This window comes from Oryza glaberrima, chromosome 3, assembly GCF_000147395.1.
Source record: "Oryza glaberrima chromosome 3, OglaRS2, whole genome shotgun sequence".
NCBI lineage: Eukaryota > Viridiplantae > Streptophyta > Magnoliopsida > Poales > Poaceae > Oryza > Oryza glaberrima.
In genome coordinates, this window is record NC_068328.1 from 30,446,122 (window position 1) to 30,464,389 (window position 18,268).

The 18,268-nt window shown below is 44.9% G+C and overlaps 1 protein-coding gene and 1 long non-coding RNA gene across 2 annotated transcripts; one reads left to right on the top strand and one right to left on the bottom strand.

The window, feature by feature from the left end:
- Nucleotides 1-2,785: 2,785 nt before the first annotated feature.
- Nucleotides 2,786-5,291, bottom strand: LOC127768846 (uncharacterized). The gene is made up of 2 exons (XR_008016625.1): nt 4,014-5,291; nt 2,786-2,968 (listed from the first exon to the last, which is right to left on the bottom strand). It is a non-coding gene; the product is annotated as an uncharacterized LOC127768846 (long non-coding RNA).
- Nucleotides 5,292-12,638: 7,347 nt separating this feature from the next.
- LOC127766914 (phytochrome C) lies at nt 12,639-18,089 on the top strand. The gene is made up of 4 exons (XM_052292091.1): nt 12,639-15,409; nt 15,514-16,330; nt 16,727-17,020; nt 17,579-18,089. The coding sequence occupies exons 1-4, from the start codon at nt 13,345-13,347 to the stop codon at nt 17,814-17,816; spliced, it is 3,414 nt and encodes a 1,137-aa protein (XP_052148051.1). The 5' UTR covers nt 12,639-13,344; the 3' UTR covers nt 17,817-18,089.
- Nucleotides 18,090-18,268: the final 179 nt, after the last annotated feature.

Genomic DNA, 18,268 nt, shown 5'->3' on the forward strand with positions numbered 1-18,268 from the left:
ATGGAATGATCGTTTCGTCTGCACCACGACTGCTTTGCTTTGCTTTGCTTTATTTACGTTGCACTCGGGGACATCTCACTGTCGCCACCAGCTTTGCTTTGCTCCCTTGCCTCCATTTGTCACCGTGTGGTGATGGAAAATCACAGATTAGATAATGCAACAGCTCGCTTTTTCGCACACGTCGTAGTCCATCCCGCCCCAGCCGTGTAGCCAGATCTGTGCGAAAAGACGCGGCCGATAGCTGCTGGTACGCACGAATCACCCGCGCCCCGCGAGACCGCGAGACGGCAACGCGCGCCGAGGCGATCTGGACGAGACGACGGCGAGGCGAGACGGCCGACGTGGTGGCGTCGCGGTCGCGTGCGCCTCGGCACGGCTCGATCGGTGAGGTGAGCACGAGACCGCGAGATCCGGCGGCTTGGGGCGCGCACGCACGTCGGCGTCCGATGCGGACGTGCCACCGGTAGCGGTGCGCCACCACCGCTTTGTCGCTGCAGCTAGCGTCGCGTGGGCCTTGCCGCATCGGCTGCGTTCCGTTTCGGGTTCACGTGCGTGCCGGTGTTTCGGCTCATGGGCCTTTATTTTTTCCGGAGTTTGGCAACGCTGCGGAACTGGAGTTTTGTCCTTTTGGTGTTGCGTTGCATTGTGTGGACCGCGGGAGAATTGGTGGTATTACCATGTGGGGTTTGTTTTGATAGTAGTATTTGGGGTATGTATGCATGGATATCTTTGTTGGAATGCAGCATGGGAACTACTGAAACTGCCCCTGAACTGACAGAACATACCCAGGTTCCATCGAAGATTTGTTACTCATCAGTGGCAGGTGATCATCCCTGGAGCCAATCAAACGCAGCCTCTTTGGTTAGATGGCCCTTGTGGCCTTGTAGGCCTAGGACTAACAACTTGAGAAACAAAAAAGAATCTATAATCAGATGAGCATAAAGGTAGGCAGCCACCACACAGACCAGACAGCCTCCTCTGTGTTTACTGTTTCTGAACATTTGTGATATCTGGATTGCAGTGTTCTAGACTCGTTATCCCCTTATCCTTACCATAACAACAGTTTTGAGTTTAGGACTCCCCAGCCAACGGGTACCCACGAGGCGGCCGTTCAGACGTCCTATCAGGTGGCCAGGGTGCTTACGTGTGGAGCACCGCTGCTTTGCTTGACACTGTCCCATTAGCAAATCTTTCGTCCTTTAGCCGACTGATCTGTACGCATCCAACCGCAGCCTCCCACCTATCATGATTCCTGACCTGTATGTATCCATAATCCATAGGACATACGTGCGTGATTGCACTTGCATAGTTTGCATCTTGCATTGCCTCGTGTTTTCAGTGTTTGATTAGCACACGATTTTTATTAGGAGAGCCTACGTAAAACTTGAAAAAAAAAAGCCCATTTTGATTTCAGTTATTTTTTGACGGTTAGAAGAACATTTAGATTCGTGCGTAAACATTAAACCATCTCCATCTTTCTTCTTCTCCACCGTAACTTGCTCGAGCAGACCAAGTTCGCCAGCACACCATCCTTCCCGCACCAACCCCACGCGCCGCTTCTCAACCTCGCTAATGCCGGCGAGACCCACTGACCGTTAGAGATGTAAGTGGATAGTCCTACTACCCGCATACAAACCTGCTTGCTAGTTTATTTTTCATATGATAGTATAAAATTTAGAAGGAAAAATAAACTAGAAGTGAAATAAACATGCTAAAAAAAACCCGCTCGCCCGCCCCACTTGTATTCCTACTGACCGTCCCTCTGCTCTCTTCTCCCTCCTCACCTAAGACACGCCCTTCATTACTCACAGTCATCATTTTAAGCTCAGGAAAAACCCTTCATTTTTCCCAGCCCAACCCCTCCTTTACCATGACTGTAACCTTGAACCCTAATTAGTTGGGCCCGTCCTAGCCGCACTAGAGCTGGAGGAGAGGGATGCCGTCACAAATCTCAAAGTGATTTTGACGGTCCAAAATTTGATGAAAATCTTACTTAAATTTATATCGAATGAAGGTTAACAATTCTGATTTGTATTATAATATACCTTGCATTGAAACAAGCCCATACATTATAAAGCAATACCTTTTTAATCAACTACTGTCTTTTTAGTTTTACTCTAGCGGATTTTCTTTCTCTTTTTTTTTTCAGAGCATTGTGGTTTTTTTTTCAATGTGCAACCACTAATTTTGGTTTCCTGTGATTTTCTCCTTTTTCTCTCACTACTTTATTTCGACATACGATGCACGCGAGGGGAGCGGTGGAAAGAAGGATGACTTCTCTTTTAAGGTACTCCCTCGGTCCTTCCATCCCAAATTGATCATCCCTAGATTATTTTTGAGGTTTTCCCAAATTGATCATTATCTAAGTGTTATCTATTCGTTTATTTGCGTAAAAGTATTTGTGCAAAGTTAATGTCATCGTTGCATGTTTGTTCTTTTATCTGTGCAGGAGTAAATGGCACTAGGACTTTAGACGCGCTTCGCGGCGCCCTAATGTTCGTTAAGAGCTATGTAGCTTAGGAGCATTTACAAAAACATTGAATAGTACTCAAATCAGAGCAAATAATAGGACTTTGCGAGAACTGCTGAGACCAGTATTATGGACAACGAAAATCACATTACAACGGGCAAGTAGGCTTTGCAAAGTTCTACTGGGATTATTTAAAGCATGTTATCATATCTGTAATTGTATATAACTTCACTGTCATTCAAATATTGAAAAAAATTATATCAAATCATCATATTTTTTTAATATCCCATTTAGACTTAGATCAAGTACACAGATAGCCATAAGCACAATCGATAGATTCTATAATCACTTTAAATTACATATCGTCGGTAAGAAATGTTACAACTTTAACAATGGATTTATCTTAGTAAACATGTTCTTAATGTATTCATTCTAACAGAAACCGCTATACAACTCGAACCCTGCCATCACGTGAGGACCAAAAATAGAGCTTGAATTCTGCAAGATAAAATCACCTAATAAGTTAGTCCAAAATCCATGTTAACTTATCCTACTTAAAAGAGCAAGCAACAATATATATATATATATATATATATATATATATATATATATATAAAAGTCTATATACAAATGGACCTAATCATTCGGTTTTGTAAAAAAGAGCTAATTAAGTACCATTATGTGGCAATGATATATTATATGTTGCAGACCATGCACCTAAAAGCATAGATATCAAGAAACATCTGCTTATGTTAATGAAGCAGAAATTCATTTGTAGGACAGCTCCCCCCTAAAATAGTCTCTGATTAACTAAATGTTTTTTATGAGGCGACAGAAAAGCTAGTTGGTTAGATAAGACACTCTTTAGAAAAGTCATATGCCCAACTAATACATTACTGAAATCATTTCTGATGAACAATAATGTTTTGGATAACTAATCACATTACTCCAATACACATGGGAGTTCTACAAAGTATGTGGCATGGGTTCTCAGTCTTTATAGTTAATACCAAAATCTGAAACGTCACTTCCAAAATGCACATTATAGATAAGGCTACAGTAGTAGATGACTAATAAGACTGCAACTCTACAATGCTTGAAGAACATAAGTCCAGAAAAAAAATCGTACACCATTTACCAAAATGGACATGTACAAAGCGAAGAACAAGCTACACATAAAAAATCTGACAGTCCTGTTATATGGTAAGTTGCTAACAATGCCCTATAAAAAAAAGCACGCAACCCAATTATATGTATAGAACATGTTTACCTCCAAAGCAAATAATAGTTTCAGATTTGTTGTTACTTGCCGATACCAATATTACATTTATGAAGCAAACTTGATTTGTCAACAAATTAAGGAGTGCTCATGTATGTAAAGAAACAAAGAATTTGGGAATGGAAGGTTATAGTAGAAATGAGCATTCAGACATGTGGGATCTGATATGGAACCTTCGGTGGGTACAAATTAACTGACAAAGCGAACTTCATCACACAATCATGTGCAAAATCAAAACAATATAGTGACATTTGTCAAACTTACCTGAGTTTCTAGCTTTGTCAGATTCTTGGAGATTTTTCATTTCAAAGAAGCATCATGTAAACTCACAAAATAACTGTGTAATAAGTAAAAGAGTAAATAACAATTAATTCACTTTCCACTGATTCATCCCACTACTGCACTGAAACGCAGAATCCTTCAGCAAAGCAGTACTTGTGTATGAAATCCCTTGTAATTGCAATATGGATGCAAAACTGCATCTTTAGATGCTAGCAATCTGACATGGTGGCAAACAATTAGTACCAGGTGCTGACCAGAGCAAGTCGCTGAGAAGAATGAAGAGGCTGTACTCTCATGGAAAAAGCAGCACTGCAGGCGCAGACAGAGAATGGGAGGAAGATCATGAGTGGATCGAGCATAAAGGAGGTGATTATTTGGCCATTGCAACAACACATCTTCTTCCCCAGTAGCAAAATTGTGCCATATCGACCTCAAGCCCTCAAGGTGCCTGGGATTACCATCAACGCTGGAGGTAGAACATCGAACGCAATTCAAATTGCAGAGCCGCACGCCACCAACTTGAACCAAAGTCGAGGTCAGGCTCCATCCCACCGGATCGAGTGGTTGCGCTGTCTCTGGTCTCCACTCAGCCCCTCACCTTCTCCTGATGCATCATCACCCAGAGAAGAAGATAGATGAGTCAACGGTAGCGTGAGAATGCAAGGGGAGGAAGGGAGCCCAAGAGTCGCACGTAAGGGAGAGCTAGGAGGGAGAGAGGCGGCGGCGGCGGCTATGCCGACCTCGAGCGCAACGCACCGGATTGAGAACTTCATGTTGAGCTTGAGTGCACCTACCCAAAATCAGGCGATGGGCCAACAGATCGATCACCACACAGCCACACCATCGATCTCTATCACAGTGCCCCCAAAGCTAGCTCCGCATGGTCCACTCCCCCTGCTAGAAGAGAAGGGCCTGGGTCAGCAGATTGATCCCCATGCCATCGCTGGGAACAGATGAGAAGGGGAAGGCGGGGCCGACGATGGCGTGAGGATGCAAGCGAAGGGAGGGAGGGAGCGCCAGGAGATGGGCAGGATAGGGGAGAGCTCGAGGGGCAAGTCGTCGTCGCCGGCGAGGAGAAGCGGGGGAGGGAAGGAAAAGCGGCGGCGGCGCAAGGACAAGGGAAAGGAAGAGAAGGGATTGGGGAACAGTAGTGGCTAGGGTTTCGGGGGATTGGGTGTTCTTTTTTTTCAGAAAACTCCCTTACTTTCTCTTTTTCAGAGCGCTGTCCTATACTTGAAATGTTGTCTCTTTCACGTAAGATATATCTTGAGGGCCTTTACATAAGAATACATAAGACAACGAACTTACATTGAGGAACTTAAGAAAGATTATCAAGGTAAGGGAGGGTTTTTTTTTGCAAACTTACCAGCTCCAGCGCTCTCTGGTCGCGAGATGCTGATCGGACGGCGCTGCGGACGAGTAAGGAGAGCGCCCGAGGGCCTTTACATAAGAATACATAAGACAACGAACTTACATTGAGGGACTTAAGAAAGATTATCAAGGTAAGGGAGGGTTTTTTTTTTTTGCAAACTTACCAGCTCCAGCGCTCTCTGGTCACGAGATGCTGATCGGACGACGCTGCGGACGAGTAAGGAGAGCGCCCGAAAAACACCAGCCTTCCAGCGCGTGGGGGACGTGGATAGACACGCGTGCGTCCACACCATCCAAAATTCTCTGGTGCGAGCAGATCGCCCTAATATTTAACTACCCCGATTGCTGCATGCCTCGCATGTATTCAATTGCATATTTGCATGCCCATTTGCATGTATAATACAACACCTTAAATCGATAAGGCGTATTTTCAGAAGTAATGATGTTTTCTAGTCTTGATGTTGATGTTGTTCGTAAATATATGATCAAATTGAGATGGAGGGAGTAGTAGAGATGGGGTTCACAATTCCGACGAAAACTGGTTGAATTCCACGAAATTTCGAGGTTTCAACGAGGCTCGAAAATAGAACCCGTATGATATTTCGACGAGTTTCATCCAAATTCAAATTTCAATTGATAAAAAAGGAAAATAAATAAATAAAATATTATAAATAGTATAATACTCATAGAATCTATTGGGATATAAATTTTCAAAAAAATTAATGTATTTCGTGTATTTACTAAAATTTACAGTAGGAAAGAAAAGAATAACAAATTAAAAAAAGGAAAGCACTTTCAGTTTACCTCTTTTCAAGTTACCGATTGACATTTCGATGATTTCGCTCGGAATTTTGTTAAGGCCGACCAGTTTTTCACGAACTTATTGGTAAACTCAGGGAATTTATATTCAAATTTTAGTTTATAACCCCGCAAAAAAAATTAGTTTATAAAATTTGTTCAGAATCTACCGGCTTTCCACTTAATTTTATGAAAACCGTTATTCCGATAGAGCCCGAAACGGAAGGCCATCTCGGAATCGTAAACCCTGAGTAGAGATAGTTGAGACGAGCATGTGATTCTCTAGGCCTAATTTGAGGAAGCCCACGAGGATTTCAGACCTCTCCGGGAAGCCCAAGAAGAAAAACTCAAATGGAACGATGGGCTGGGAGCCTGGGACCATGTTGAACTGGTGTTTCTTCGTGTTTTTTTGCACGCGGAGAAAAGAAAGATGAGTCTCCAGTTAACTGAACTTCCTTCTATGGATCATCGGCATCTCAAATTGTTTTTTCTTGAAACAAGACTTCCTCAATTTTTGGTACGTGAGTAATCGGGATGAACGAATGCACAGAAATCTTTTCATTTGCGTTGCAGCTGGGAAATTCCTTGCTGAGAAAGTTCGGCTCGTCTAGGGAATAATGAATTCCAGCCGGTAACCGGATCACCCAAGCCAAGCGGAAAAGTACACCAGAGGTCCCTGGACTTATCACCGAGATACGAAAACGTCCTTGAACCGTAATACCAGACACCCGAGGTCCCCTAACTTTACAAAACCGGACACCGGAGGTCCCTCGGCGGTTTTCAACCCGGTTTTGTCCGACGTGGCGGCTGAGTCAGCTGGGACCCACGTGGGCCCCATATGTCAGCCGGCCACGTCAGCCTCTCTCTTCCCCCTTTCTCTTTCTCTATTTCTCTTTCCTTCCTCTCTCTCTGCTTACACTCGCAGGGACGATGCCGCGGAGGCGGCCGGGAGGGAGCAGCGGGGCACGCCGTCGATGCGGCAGCGAAGGAAGAGGAGGACACCGGCGGTGAAGGGCGGTGGCCAGCCCGGAGCTCGGCGGGGCGAGGTAGGAGAGGCGGCCCTATCCATGACAGGGAGCATGGCGGCGACGGCGGCCCCATCCCTACCCGGAGGCGCCACCGACGACGAGGCCGAGCGCTGCCACTCCCTATCCGCGGCGGCGGCCCGTGGGAGGAGGACATGGCGGCGCGGTGATGCGGGAACAGGAGGCGGCATCTCCCCTGCCAGCCGAGCGCCGCCACTCTCCATCCGCTCTCCCCCTGCCGGCCGTCGCGCGCCTCCTACTCTCCCCCGGCCGCCGCTGTTCTTCTCCCCAGCTTGCTCCCGCCTCGCCGTTGCTCTTCTGGTGATCGTCGCCTTCCTATCCCTCCACCGCCGCCGCCATCTACGCTCGCTTCCTCGCGCGCCTCCTTGCTGTCGCCGATCCCGATGCCTTCTCCTTCTTGCGCGCCTTCCACGAGCTCGCCGCCGCCACCGCCAACTTCTCCTCCTCCCACCGCCTCGCCGCCGCCGCCGCGGCGAGTTCTTCCTTGTCGTTCCGCTGCTCCCTCCGCGGCCACCCCGCCGCGGTCTTCCGCTGCCCGCTCCGCCGCGACCAGGCGCACAACACCGCCTGCCTCGACGTCCTCGGCCATTGCCACCACGAGCTCCTCCTCGACGCGTCGCCGCCGCCTTTGATTTGGGTTTCCGCCGATTTGACTCACGGCGGCCTTAGCCCAGAGCGAAGAGGGCGGGCGGGGGAGGCCACCGCCGCCTTGCTTCCCGCCGCTGCCGCCTTGCTCCCCCGCCGACAGAGACAAGAGTGAGAGAGAGAGGAGGAGGAAGGGAGAGAAGAGGGGGGAGAGGGATGAGGCTGACGTGGCCGGATGACATGTGGGGCCCACGTGGGTCCCACGCTGACTCAGCCGCCACGTCGGACAAAACCGGGTTGAAAACCACCGAGGGACCTCAGGTGTCCGGTTTTGTAAAGTTAGGGGACCTCGGGTGTGTGGTGTTACGGTTCAAGGACGTTTTTTTATTTCGGTGACAAGTTCAGGGACCTCCGGTGTACTTTTTCCAAGCCAAGCATCCAAGCTTGGACCTGTGTGCAGTTGGATGCAGGATACTAGTATCACCGTGTTTAGTTTTAAAGTTTTTTTTCAAACTTCTAACTTTTCCATCACATCAAAACTTTTTTACACACAAACTTTCAACTTTTCCGTCATATCGTTTTAATTTCAACTAAATTTTTAATTTTAGTGTGCACTAAACGCTTTTATGTAGGATGTGTCTGTCCGTGTAAATAGAAAATCGCCTCGGAGTGGGTGTTTCTCCCACTCTCTCATTGCCATGTGGTGCAGTTCCATTCGTGGAGTAAATTTTAATTGTGCCGTACGAGCAGTTTCGTTGGAACACCCAACGGAGCACTGTACGACCATACCGATTGCAGTCTTGCTAGGTGTACAATTGGAGTAACGATATATCGTGCGTGGTGCCGTGGTGACTGGTGAGCAGTGAGCCGGGTGATTATTCGTCGGGATCGATGGTAATTTTTCTCATGGTTTTCTACAGTAGCTCGTGCCTCGTGGTGTCGTGGGTTTGTGGTCTCGCACATGAAAGCAGCATGCCGGGCTCAGGGCTAACGGGGACATATATTTATGCCTTTTGCATATTACAATTTTGCTTTGCCAAAAGGGAGAAAGGCATATTCGATGAAAAAGAAAAGGTTTTGAAAGTATACATGTGTGTCTCTGTTGCTTTATCATTTACAACCCTATCGATTAATGAAACAATGTATACGTGCGTACCTTGCTAGGCACGTTCGACCATGAAACAATGTACTGGCTCTAGCTATTCACATCATTAAGATATTGCTCAAATTTTCACTGTACACGAAGGGCATAGGCAAGAAGAACAATAGGGAGCCATCGTTTCGCTTATTCGTGAAATAAGCGAAATGATATATTTACAAATGAAAAATAATCTGTGAATAAAACTTTTATATATGTGTTCTTAGAGATTTAAAAGTAAAGACTGAAAAAATAAACTTTGCTGAAAAAACCTCAAAATCAGCTCCAAATTTAAGGTTGAAAATTCAAATTTTGGCTGATAAATATAAGCATAAGCGAAAAAAAGAGGCCGATATATCATTTAATACCATTCATCTCTACCTCTTTTTTCTAGTATATCTTGTGGTCGAGACATCTCTTATTTGTCTCTCTTCTCCCTTTTCGTATATCCACATAAGCAAAATAATGGGTATTCCCTTTGTTGTAAAATATAAGGACCATATTTCTAAAAATTATTGTAAATTTTAACTAATAACTAAAGTAACAATACTATATATGTTGAGTATCATGAATATGATATCATTAATTAGGGTTCCTTTGAAACGCAGTATTCTCAATATACTTAAAAAAAATACAGAATTGAAGTATTCTAGTACTTTAAGTCTTGTGGATTGAAAAAAAAAACATAGAAAATTCTCACGAATTATTGTTTAGATGGAGCATAGAAAAATGTACAGTAACTAGAAGATAGATGGACACAAATGATCTTTTCCAATAGGTTGAAGTTCACGTTAGAATTCCTTCAAAATCTCTATGTCTCGAGCCAATCTAAAGGAATTTCATAGGATACTTTCCTTTTATCCAAATGACCACGTATGAAAGTTTTTTATAGAATTGATTTTTTTTCTTCTAAAATTCCTCAAGGAATATTTTGTTCCAAAGGAGCCAATAGTATTTGAAATTGCATTCATATGATGTTCAATTTTATACTCCCCCTGTTTCGAAATATAAGGTGTATTTCTTGTTTTCTGCAAAGTCAAAATTTATTTTTTTGACTAATAATTAAACTAAAAATATGAATGTTAGTCTCATGCATGTAGTATCACTTGATTTATATTTTAAAATATATTCATACAACGTTAGTTTTTTAGTTGCTGATAACATATTATAAAAATAGTATTGGTCACAGTATAATGTTGGAGACCGTATAGAAACATAATACGCCTCATATTGTCAGACACATGGAGTAACTGTTAATACTATTACGAAAGAAATTAAAAGTGAAAGTTTTATGTTGGAGACCATGAAAACTTGTATGGTATTTTGAAGAAAAGGAGTATATATAAGGCTTTGACTTGTCTAGATGCATATGTCAAGGTACAAGCTATCAACATCGAAGGGTGCACTACAACTCCATATATGTTTTGTCGCATAAGTCATCAAAGGAAAGGATAGTGAAATATCTTTCACACAGCAAATATTTTCTTCACTTTAAAATATAATATTACACTGATGACTTCTGATATTATTTCCATCCCAGTTTGATCACTACCTAAGAAAAAGGCACTAAAACATTTATCATAGTAAAATTAATCCTCATCGATTAAGGTGGTATGTCGGTTCGTGCGAATCATGTCCAACAAAAATTAATTCATACTTTAAATGCTGCATAGGTTAAACCAATAAAAATTAGTCTTGGTTAGTTGCATGTATACAGTTATATACATGCAGGGCACTCCACGGTGCACATGTACTATTTGCACAAAGAAACAAAGAGAAGCTTTGTTAAATGATGATTATTTTGAAAAAAACTTAAAAATCTTGGATGATGATCAAATTAGGATAGAGAGATTATATCGTTTGACTATGTTTTGATTAAAAGTTTAGTGTAAAATGTAAAGTTGTAAGTCATGCTTAAAATATATTTAGTGATAAAAATAAGACACACATGCTTACATAGTTTTAGTTTTCTCTAAGTAAGACTAACGATACAAATATCATATCTAAAAGTTAATATAGTCCATATATTTTAAAGGGGAAGATGATAGTTTATGTTTGTTAGAATTTAAAAAAAAAGTATTCCAAACATATACCAAATAAGCTAACAATATGGAGGTGTAGAATTGTGGGTCATGTATTGGAGTCAAAGGCTAACTTGAAGTACTACTAAAATAAGGATAGATCTATGACAACAATTTTTAATGGGGTTGTTTGGCGGGACTTGTTGCAGCATCTTTGCTACGCTGCGTAACCTCGTCGCTTGGCTACAGCCTACAACAGTGGACAGACTTGAGGGCTTGAGGCCGCTACATGTAGGATGTAGCGGCTGCTCGTTGTTGGTATAACTAGTTGTAGCTGTTGTAGTTATTGTTGGCTGGCTGCTGCAACAAGCTCTTCCGAACAACCCCAATAATAAAACATTCAACTTATTTACCCCTATGATAGTTAGGCCATGTTTAGTTTGCGAAAAGAAAATTTTTTGGTGTTAGATCGGACGTTTGACCGGATGTCGGAAGGGGTTTTCGGGCATGAATAAAAAAACTAATTTCATAACTCGTATGGAAACCGCGAGACGAATCTTTTGAGCCTAATTAATCCATCATTAGTATATGTGGGTTATTGTAGCACTAATGACTAATCATGGACTAATTAGGCTCAGAAGATTCATCTCGAGATTTCCTCTCTAACTGTGCAATTAATTTTTATTTTTATCTATATTTAATGCTTTACGCATGTGTCTAAAGATTCGATATGATGTTTTTAGGAAAAACTTTTGGTGAACTAAACAGGGCCTTTATTAAAACTTTAGGAAATTGATTATTCTTTAGCGTAAATCGAATAGCACTGGATTTCATCATCTGCCTCACAGCTCAAACTCACGTGTGTCAGGGTTATGGATACCACATACCTAATACCTAATAGTAGTTGATTAAATCTCGGCAGGACCCACCACATACCATGTCTTATACGGACACTGACCTCGGATATGGATGAAGTTCCGGATAAGAAAAGACAAACGGAGTTCTATATGGAAACGACAAGAACTACTCGGATTGTATCCATATTGGTTTCTCTAGTTTTACTTGGACAAGAGGACACTTATGGGTATAAAATACAAGACCCTCTAGGAGGAGAGGGGACACGGAACAATAGATCAAGACAGAAGATCAATATACAAGCCAACATACGCCAAGACAAGACGCCAGGTATCGACTTCAGAGATAGGTATGACTAGTCCCCTACGATGCCTATGGCTACCGTCAGGAGAGATATAGAGTTGTCTCTGATCTATGCGGATTCGAGGAGTAAGGCTACCATGTTGTCGACTATGAGTCAATACTACAGATCGCCAGGTCGACAACAGTTAGATAGGCTACCCCAAATATTGTACTGGTATGATTATGGTGAATAAGAGCAATACCGGCTTCGGCCAACAGGATGTAGGGTTATTACCTGACAATTCAGGGGCCCGAACCTGTATAAAAATCCTCGTCGTCATCTCTTTTACCTAAGTCTCGCATATATCTTAGTACCAACGATCCCCATACTATACAAATACCGAAATCGCGACATCAAACGTTGTCGACCGACAACGTGGTACAGTATAAAAAAGTTTTTAAATATTTTTAGGTCTGATCAAACCATCGAATCCAATCAATACAGGGCCTACTCTACCAAAGTTCTGGCCTTTGGGAAGCATTTCCCCATTTTTTTTAGCACTTACCACGAGTGGAAAAGGACGGACTTCTGCGCGAGGAAGAAGAACCGGATGACGTTGTACGGCTTTCCTCTCTCGGTTTCCCGACGCGACCGCCTCCGCCGCCATCGCCGCCTCTCCTCACCTCACCGCGCCGCGCCGCCCCGCCTCGGCCGCGCGCGTCCCCTCTTCCCCGCCTAAGCCCCGCATCCCGCTCACCCACCCCACGCACCAACCCCTGCCTCGCCTCGCCGTCATCGTCGCCGTCGCCCCCTCGCCTCGCCGCCTCTGCGTGGTGGTGAGGTAGTAATCGCTGTTGCTTCGGTTTCCCTTTGGTTGGGAGGTGGGAGGAGGAAGACGAAGAGAAGGAGAGAGAGAGGGAGATATTATCTTGGGCTGCCTTGCCGTGCAGTGTGGCTCGCTGTCCCACTCAGGTGCGGCGCTATTCCAATCCGTGCTTATCCCCGGCAGAATCCAATCCCCCTCGCGGCTTTTCTCCAAAAGCGCTCCGCCTTCTCGCCTATTTCGCTCGCTGCCGCGGCCATGATTCCCCGCTGATACCTCCGCGCGCCCATTTGGTTCCTCCTCGCCGAATCCCCCTTCGCAGCCGGTGGTTCTAGTTGAGGAGGAGGAGGAGGGGATTTGGTTGGGGGCGAGGGGGAGGAGGGGGTTGTGGAGATGTCGTCGTCGCGGTCGAACAACCGGGCGACGTGCTCGCGGAGCAGCTCGGCGCGGTCCAAGCACAGCGCGCGGGTGGTGGCGCAGACGCCGATGGACGCGCAGCTGCACGCGGAGTTCGAGGGGTCGCAGCGCCACTTCGACTACTCGTCGTCGGTGGGCGCGGCCAATCGGTCGGGCGCCACCACCAGCAACGTCTCCGCCTACCTCCAGAACATGCAGCGCGGCCGCTTCGTCCAGCCCTTCGGGTGCCTGCTCGCCGTCCACCCGGAGACGTTCGCGCTGCTCGCCTACAGCGAGAACGCCGCCGAGATGCTCGACCTCACGCCGCACGCCGTGCCCACCATTGACCAGCGCGAGGCGCTCGCCGTCGGCACCGACGTGCGCACGCTCTTCCGCTCGCACAGCTTCGTCGCGCTGCAGAAGGCCGCCACCTTCGGGGACGTCAACCTGCTCAACCCCATCCTCGTCCACGCCAGGACCTCCGGGAAGCCCTTCTACGCCATCATGCACCGCATCGACGTCGGCCTCGTCATCGACCTCGAGCCGGTCAACCCCGTAGACCTGCCCGTCACCGCCACAGGCGCGATCAAGTCGTACAAGCTCGCTGCCAGGGCCATCGCCAGGCTGCAGTCCCTGCCCAGTGGGAACCTCTCCCTGCTGTGCGACGTGCTGGTCCGCGAGGTGAGCGAGCTCACTGGCTATGACAGGGTGATGGCGTACAAGTTCCATGAGGATGAGCATGGTGAGGTGATTGCTGAGTGCAAGAGATCTGATTTGGAGCCGTATCTTGGCCTGCACTACCCAGCCACTGACATTCCTCAGGCATCCAGGTTTTTGTTCATGAAGAACAAAGTGCGGATGATATGCGATTGCTCCGCAACGCCTGTGAAGATCATCCAAGATGACAGCCTAACACAACCTATAAGCATATGCGGATCTACTCTCAGGGCACCCCATGGTTGCCATGCACAGTACATGGCAAGCATGGGCTCCGTTGCATCACTTGTGATGTCGGTCACTATAAATGAGGATGAGGATGATGATGGAGACACTGGGAGTGACCAGCAGCCGAAAGGGAGGAAGCTGTGGGGGTTGATGGTCTGCCATCACACAAGCCCGAGGTTCGTCCCTTTCCCGCTTAGGTATGCTTGCGAGTTTCTCTTGCAAGTATTTGGGATACAGATCAACAAGGAGGTGGAACTGGCTGCTCAGGCAAAGGAGAGGCACATCCTCCGCACGCAGACTCTTCTCTGTGATATGCTCCTTCGAGATGCTCCTGTTGGGATATTTACCCAATCACCTAACGTAATGGATCTAGTGAAATGTGATGGTGCAGCATTGTATTACCAAAACCAGCTTTGGGTGCTAGGATCAACGCCCTCTGAAGCAGAGATAAAAAACATTGTTGCTTGGTTGCAGGAGTACCATGACGGTTCTACTGGATTGAGTACCGACAGCTTAGTTGAAGCAGGTTATCCTGGCGCTGCTGCACTTGGTGATGTTGTGTGTGGCATGGCAGCTATAAAGATCTCTTCAAAAGATTTCATCTTCTGGTTCCGATCCCACACGGCAAAGGAGATTAAATGGGGAGGAGCTAAGCATGAACCAATTGATGCAGATGACAATGGTAGGAAGATGCATCCACGATCTTCATTCAAAGCCTTCTTGGAGGTAGTTAAATGGAGGAGTGTTCCTTGGGAGGATGTTGAAATGGATGCTATCCATTCTCTGCAGCTAATATTACGTGGCTCCTTGCAAGATGAAGATGCCAACAAGAACAACAATGCAAAGTCCATTGTTACAGCTCCATCTGATGATATGAAGAAGATTCAGGGGCTCCTTGAACTGAGAACCGTTACAAACGAGATGGTGCGCCTAATTGAGACAGCAACCGCGCCTATCTTGGCTGTTGACATCACTGGGAGCATAAACGGATGGAATAATAAGGCTGCAGAACTCACTGGATTACCCGTCATGGAAGCCATAGGGAAGCCTCTGGTCGATCTCGTCATCGATGATTCTGTTGAAGTGGTTAAGCAAATTTTAAATTCAGCTTTACAAGGTTGGCTCTATGTTGAACTTGGCCTTTTTGTACCATCCAACTTAATCATAATGTGTCCATTATTTTTTGGGTGACTAACTTAGGTCTTCTTTCTTGTATTTCAGGAATAGAAGAGCAAAATCTGCAAATTAAGCTTAAAACATTTAATCACCAGGAAAATAATGGACCTGTAATTTTGATGGTTAACGCCTGCTGCAGTCGTGACCTTTCAGAGAAAGTTGTGGGGGTTTGCTTTGTAGCACAAGATATGACAGGGCAGAACATTATCATGGATAAGTACACTCGGATACAAGGGGACTATGTTGCTATAGTAAAGAACCCTTCGGAGCTCATCCCCCCTATATTTATGATCAATGATCTTGGTTCCTGCTTAGAGTGGAATGAAGCTATGCAAAAAATTACTGGTATAAAGAGGGAAGATGCAGTAGATAAATTGCTAATCGGGGAAGTTTTCACCCACCATGAGTATGGCTGTAGGGTGAAAGACCATGGTACTCTGACCAAACTTAGCATATTAATGAACACAGTGATATCTGGTCAAGATCCTGAGAAGCTTCTTTTTGGTTTCTTCAACACCGATGGCAAGTACATAGAGTCACTGATGACAGCAACCAAGAGGACAGATGCTGAGGGTAAGATCACTGGCGCCCTTTGCTTTCTTCATGTGGCCAGCCCAGAGCTTCAACATGCTCTGCAGGTGCAGAAGATGTCTGAACAAGCTGCTATGAACAGCTTTAAGGAACTGACATACATACGTCAAGAATTAAGGAACCCACTCAATGGCATGCAATTTACTCGCAATTTGTTGGAACCTTCTGACTTGACTGAGGAGCAGAGGAAACTTCTAGCATCAAATGTCCTCTGTCAAGAACAGCTGAAAAAGATTTTACATGACACTGATCTAGAAAGCATTGAACAGTGGTGAGTGCCGTTTGTTCCACTGTAGTCTGACATATAGATATTTGCCAACTTTTATTCTGAGCCCTTCCATTGTTCTTGAAATCACGCTTTAATGATTTTTAACCATAGCAAATTTAGATGGTCTTGCAGATTCAGAACTGAAATCACCACTGTTTCATGCCTTTTCTCCAATTATATAGTCTATATGTAGAACAACATGATATGTAAAAAAGGAAACTTTCTATTTAGTGGTTGGAATTAACCTATACACGGAAAATTCCATTGGTACCATAACAGTTCCAGCACTACAAAATAAGTTCATATAAAGCTGTATAATATGCCTATTCCATTTGCTTTTTTCACGCACAAGAAGATCTGATAGAATACGTATTGGTTACTAACTCTGTGCTCCCACAGCTACACGGAGATGAGCACCGTAGATTTCAACCTGGAGGAAGCCCTGAATACAGTCCTAATGCAAGCCATGCCCCAGAGCAAGGAGAAACAAATTTCCATTGACCGTGATTGGCCTGCAGAAGTATCATGTATGCACCTCTGCGGGGACAATTTAAGGCTTCAACAAGTCCTAGCAGACTTCCTGGCATGCACGCTTCAATTTACACAGCCAGCTGAAGGGCCTATTGTGCTCCAAGTCATCCCCAGGATGGAAAATATTGGATCTGGAATGCAGATTGCTCATCTAGAGTTCAGGTAAGCCACCCATTTGCCTTGTGGAACTTATAGTGATGTTTCTTGAACTGCGAGTACAGCTTTACTGGTAATAGAACCAACTTAAACTTTGCATGCAATGACCTAATTTCCATTACTCCAACTCAACTTCTCTGGGGAGAAATCTGTTTGTTAACATGCGTTCAGTAAGTACTAGAGGCGCACTATTGAGTTCCAGACACCTTTATTCCTGCAGCTTGTGTTTACTGTCCATCTTATCAATAGAGGCAGGACACTCAGTAGTCACATAAAAACTGACGGTTCAAAATAGGCCTTCCATATTATCTCAACATAAACATAGCATAAACATAAAATGCAATATCGTAACATCTGAGTAATGACTATATAACCAATTCAATGATGCAACCCTTACAACTATTTAAGATAACGGATAACCCGGCCGACAACCCTTACAACTGTGAGTAAAAGGAGATTGATTAGATGATGCGAAGCTTTAGATTGTTCGACGAGCTTGCTGGGGCACAACCCCACTTAACAGAAGCGTAATCTAACATCTGCCCAACGGTTGGCTCCATGCAGGTTTGTCCATCCAGCTCCGGGCGTTCCAGAGGCTCTGATACAAGAGATGTTCCGCCACAGCCCAGGTGCATCTCGAGAGGGCCTTGGCCTTTACATAAGCCAGAAGCTCGTGAAGACGATGAGCGGCACGGTTCAGTACCTCCGGGAAGCAGAGAGCTCGTCGTTCATCGTCCTGGTAGAGTTCCCGGTCGCCCAGCTCAGCACCAAGAGGTGCAAGGCTTCCACGAGTAAATTCTGAACTTAGGGCTATGGCCAAAATTCTTGTGGGTGCTGTATTGTTGTTGTTGCTGCTGCTGCTATTAGCAGATCAGGCAGTCTGAGGAGTACGTTAGCTGAAGATGTATCAGATGTGTGTAGCTTGTGAAAGTGAAGGTAGTGGTTGGATAGATGTATTGGTCACGTTGATGTCTGGAGAGCTAGTGAGCGAGCTACTAGGTGTTAGTGTAATTTAACCGGCAAATGTATGAACGAATTATGAATAAAATCTTCACTTGTGTTGTCATGAATAAAATCTTCACTTGTGCTGTCATTATTTCCGAAATTATTCATCAAATTCGAAAAAAAAAAGAAGTGAACTATTTATATATTTTATCGGACAAATACACAAAAATCTTAGAATTATATCGAGTTGTGTGTGAATTAGATTGCGAATAGGCCCTTGGTAAAAATGAAAAAAAATATGGGGGTTTT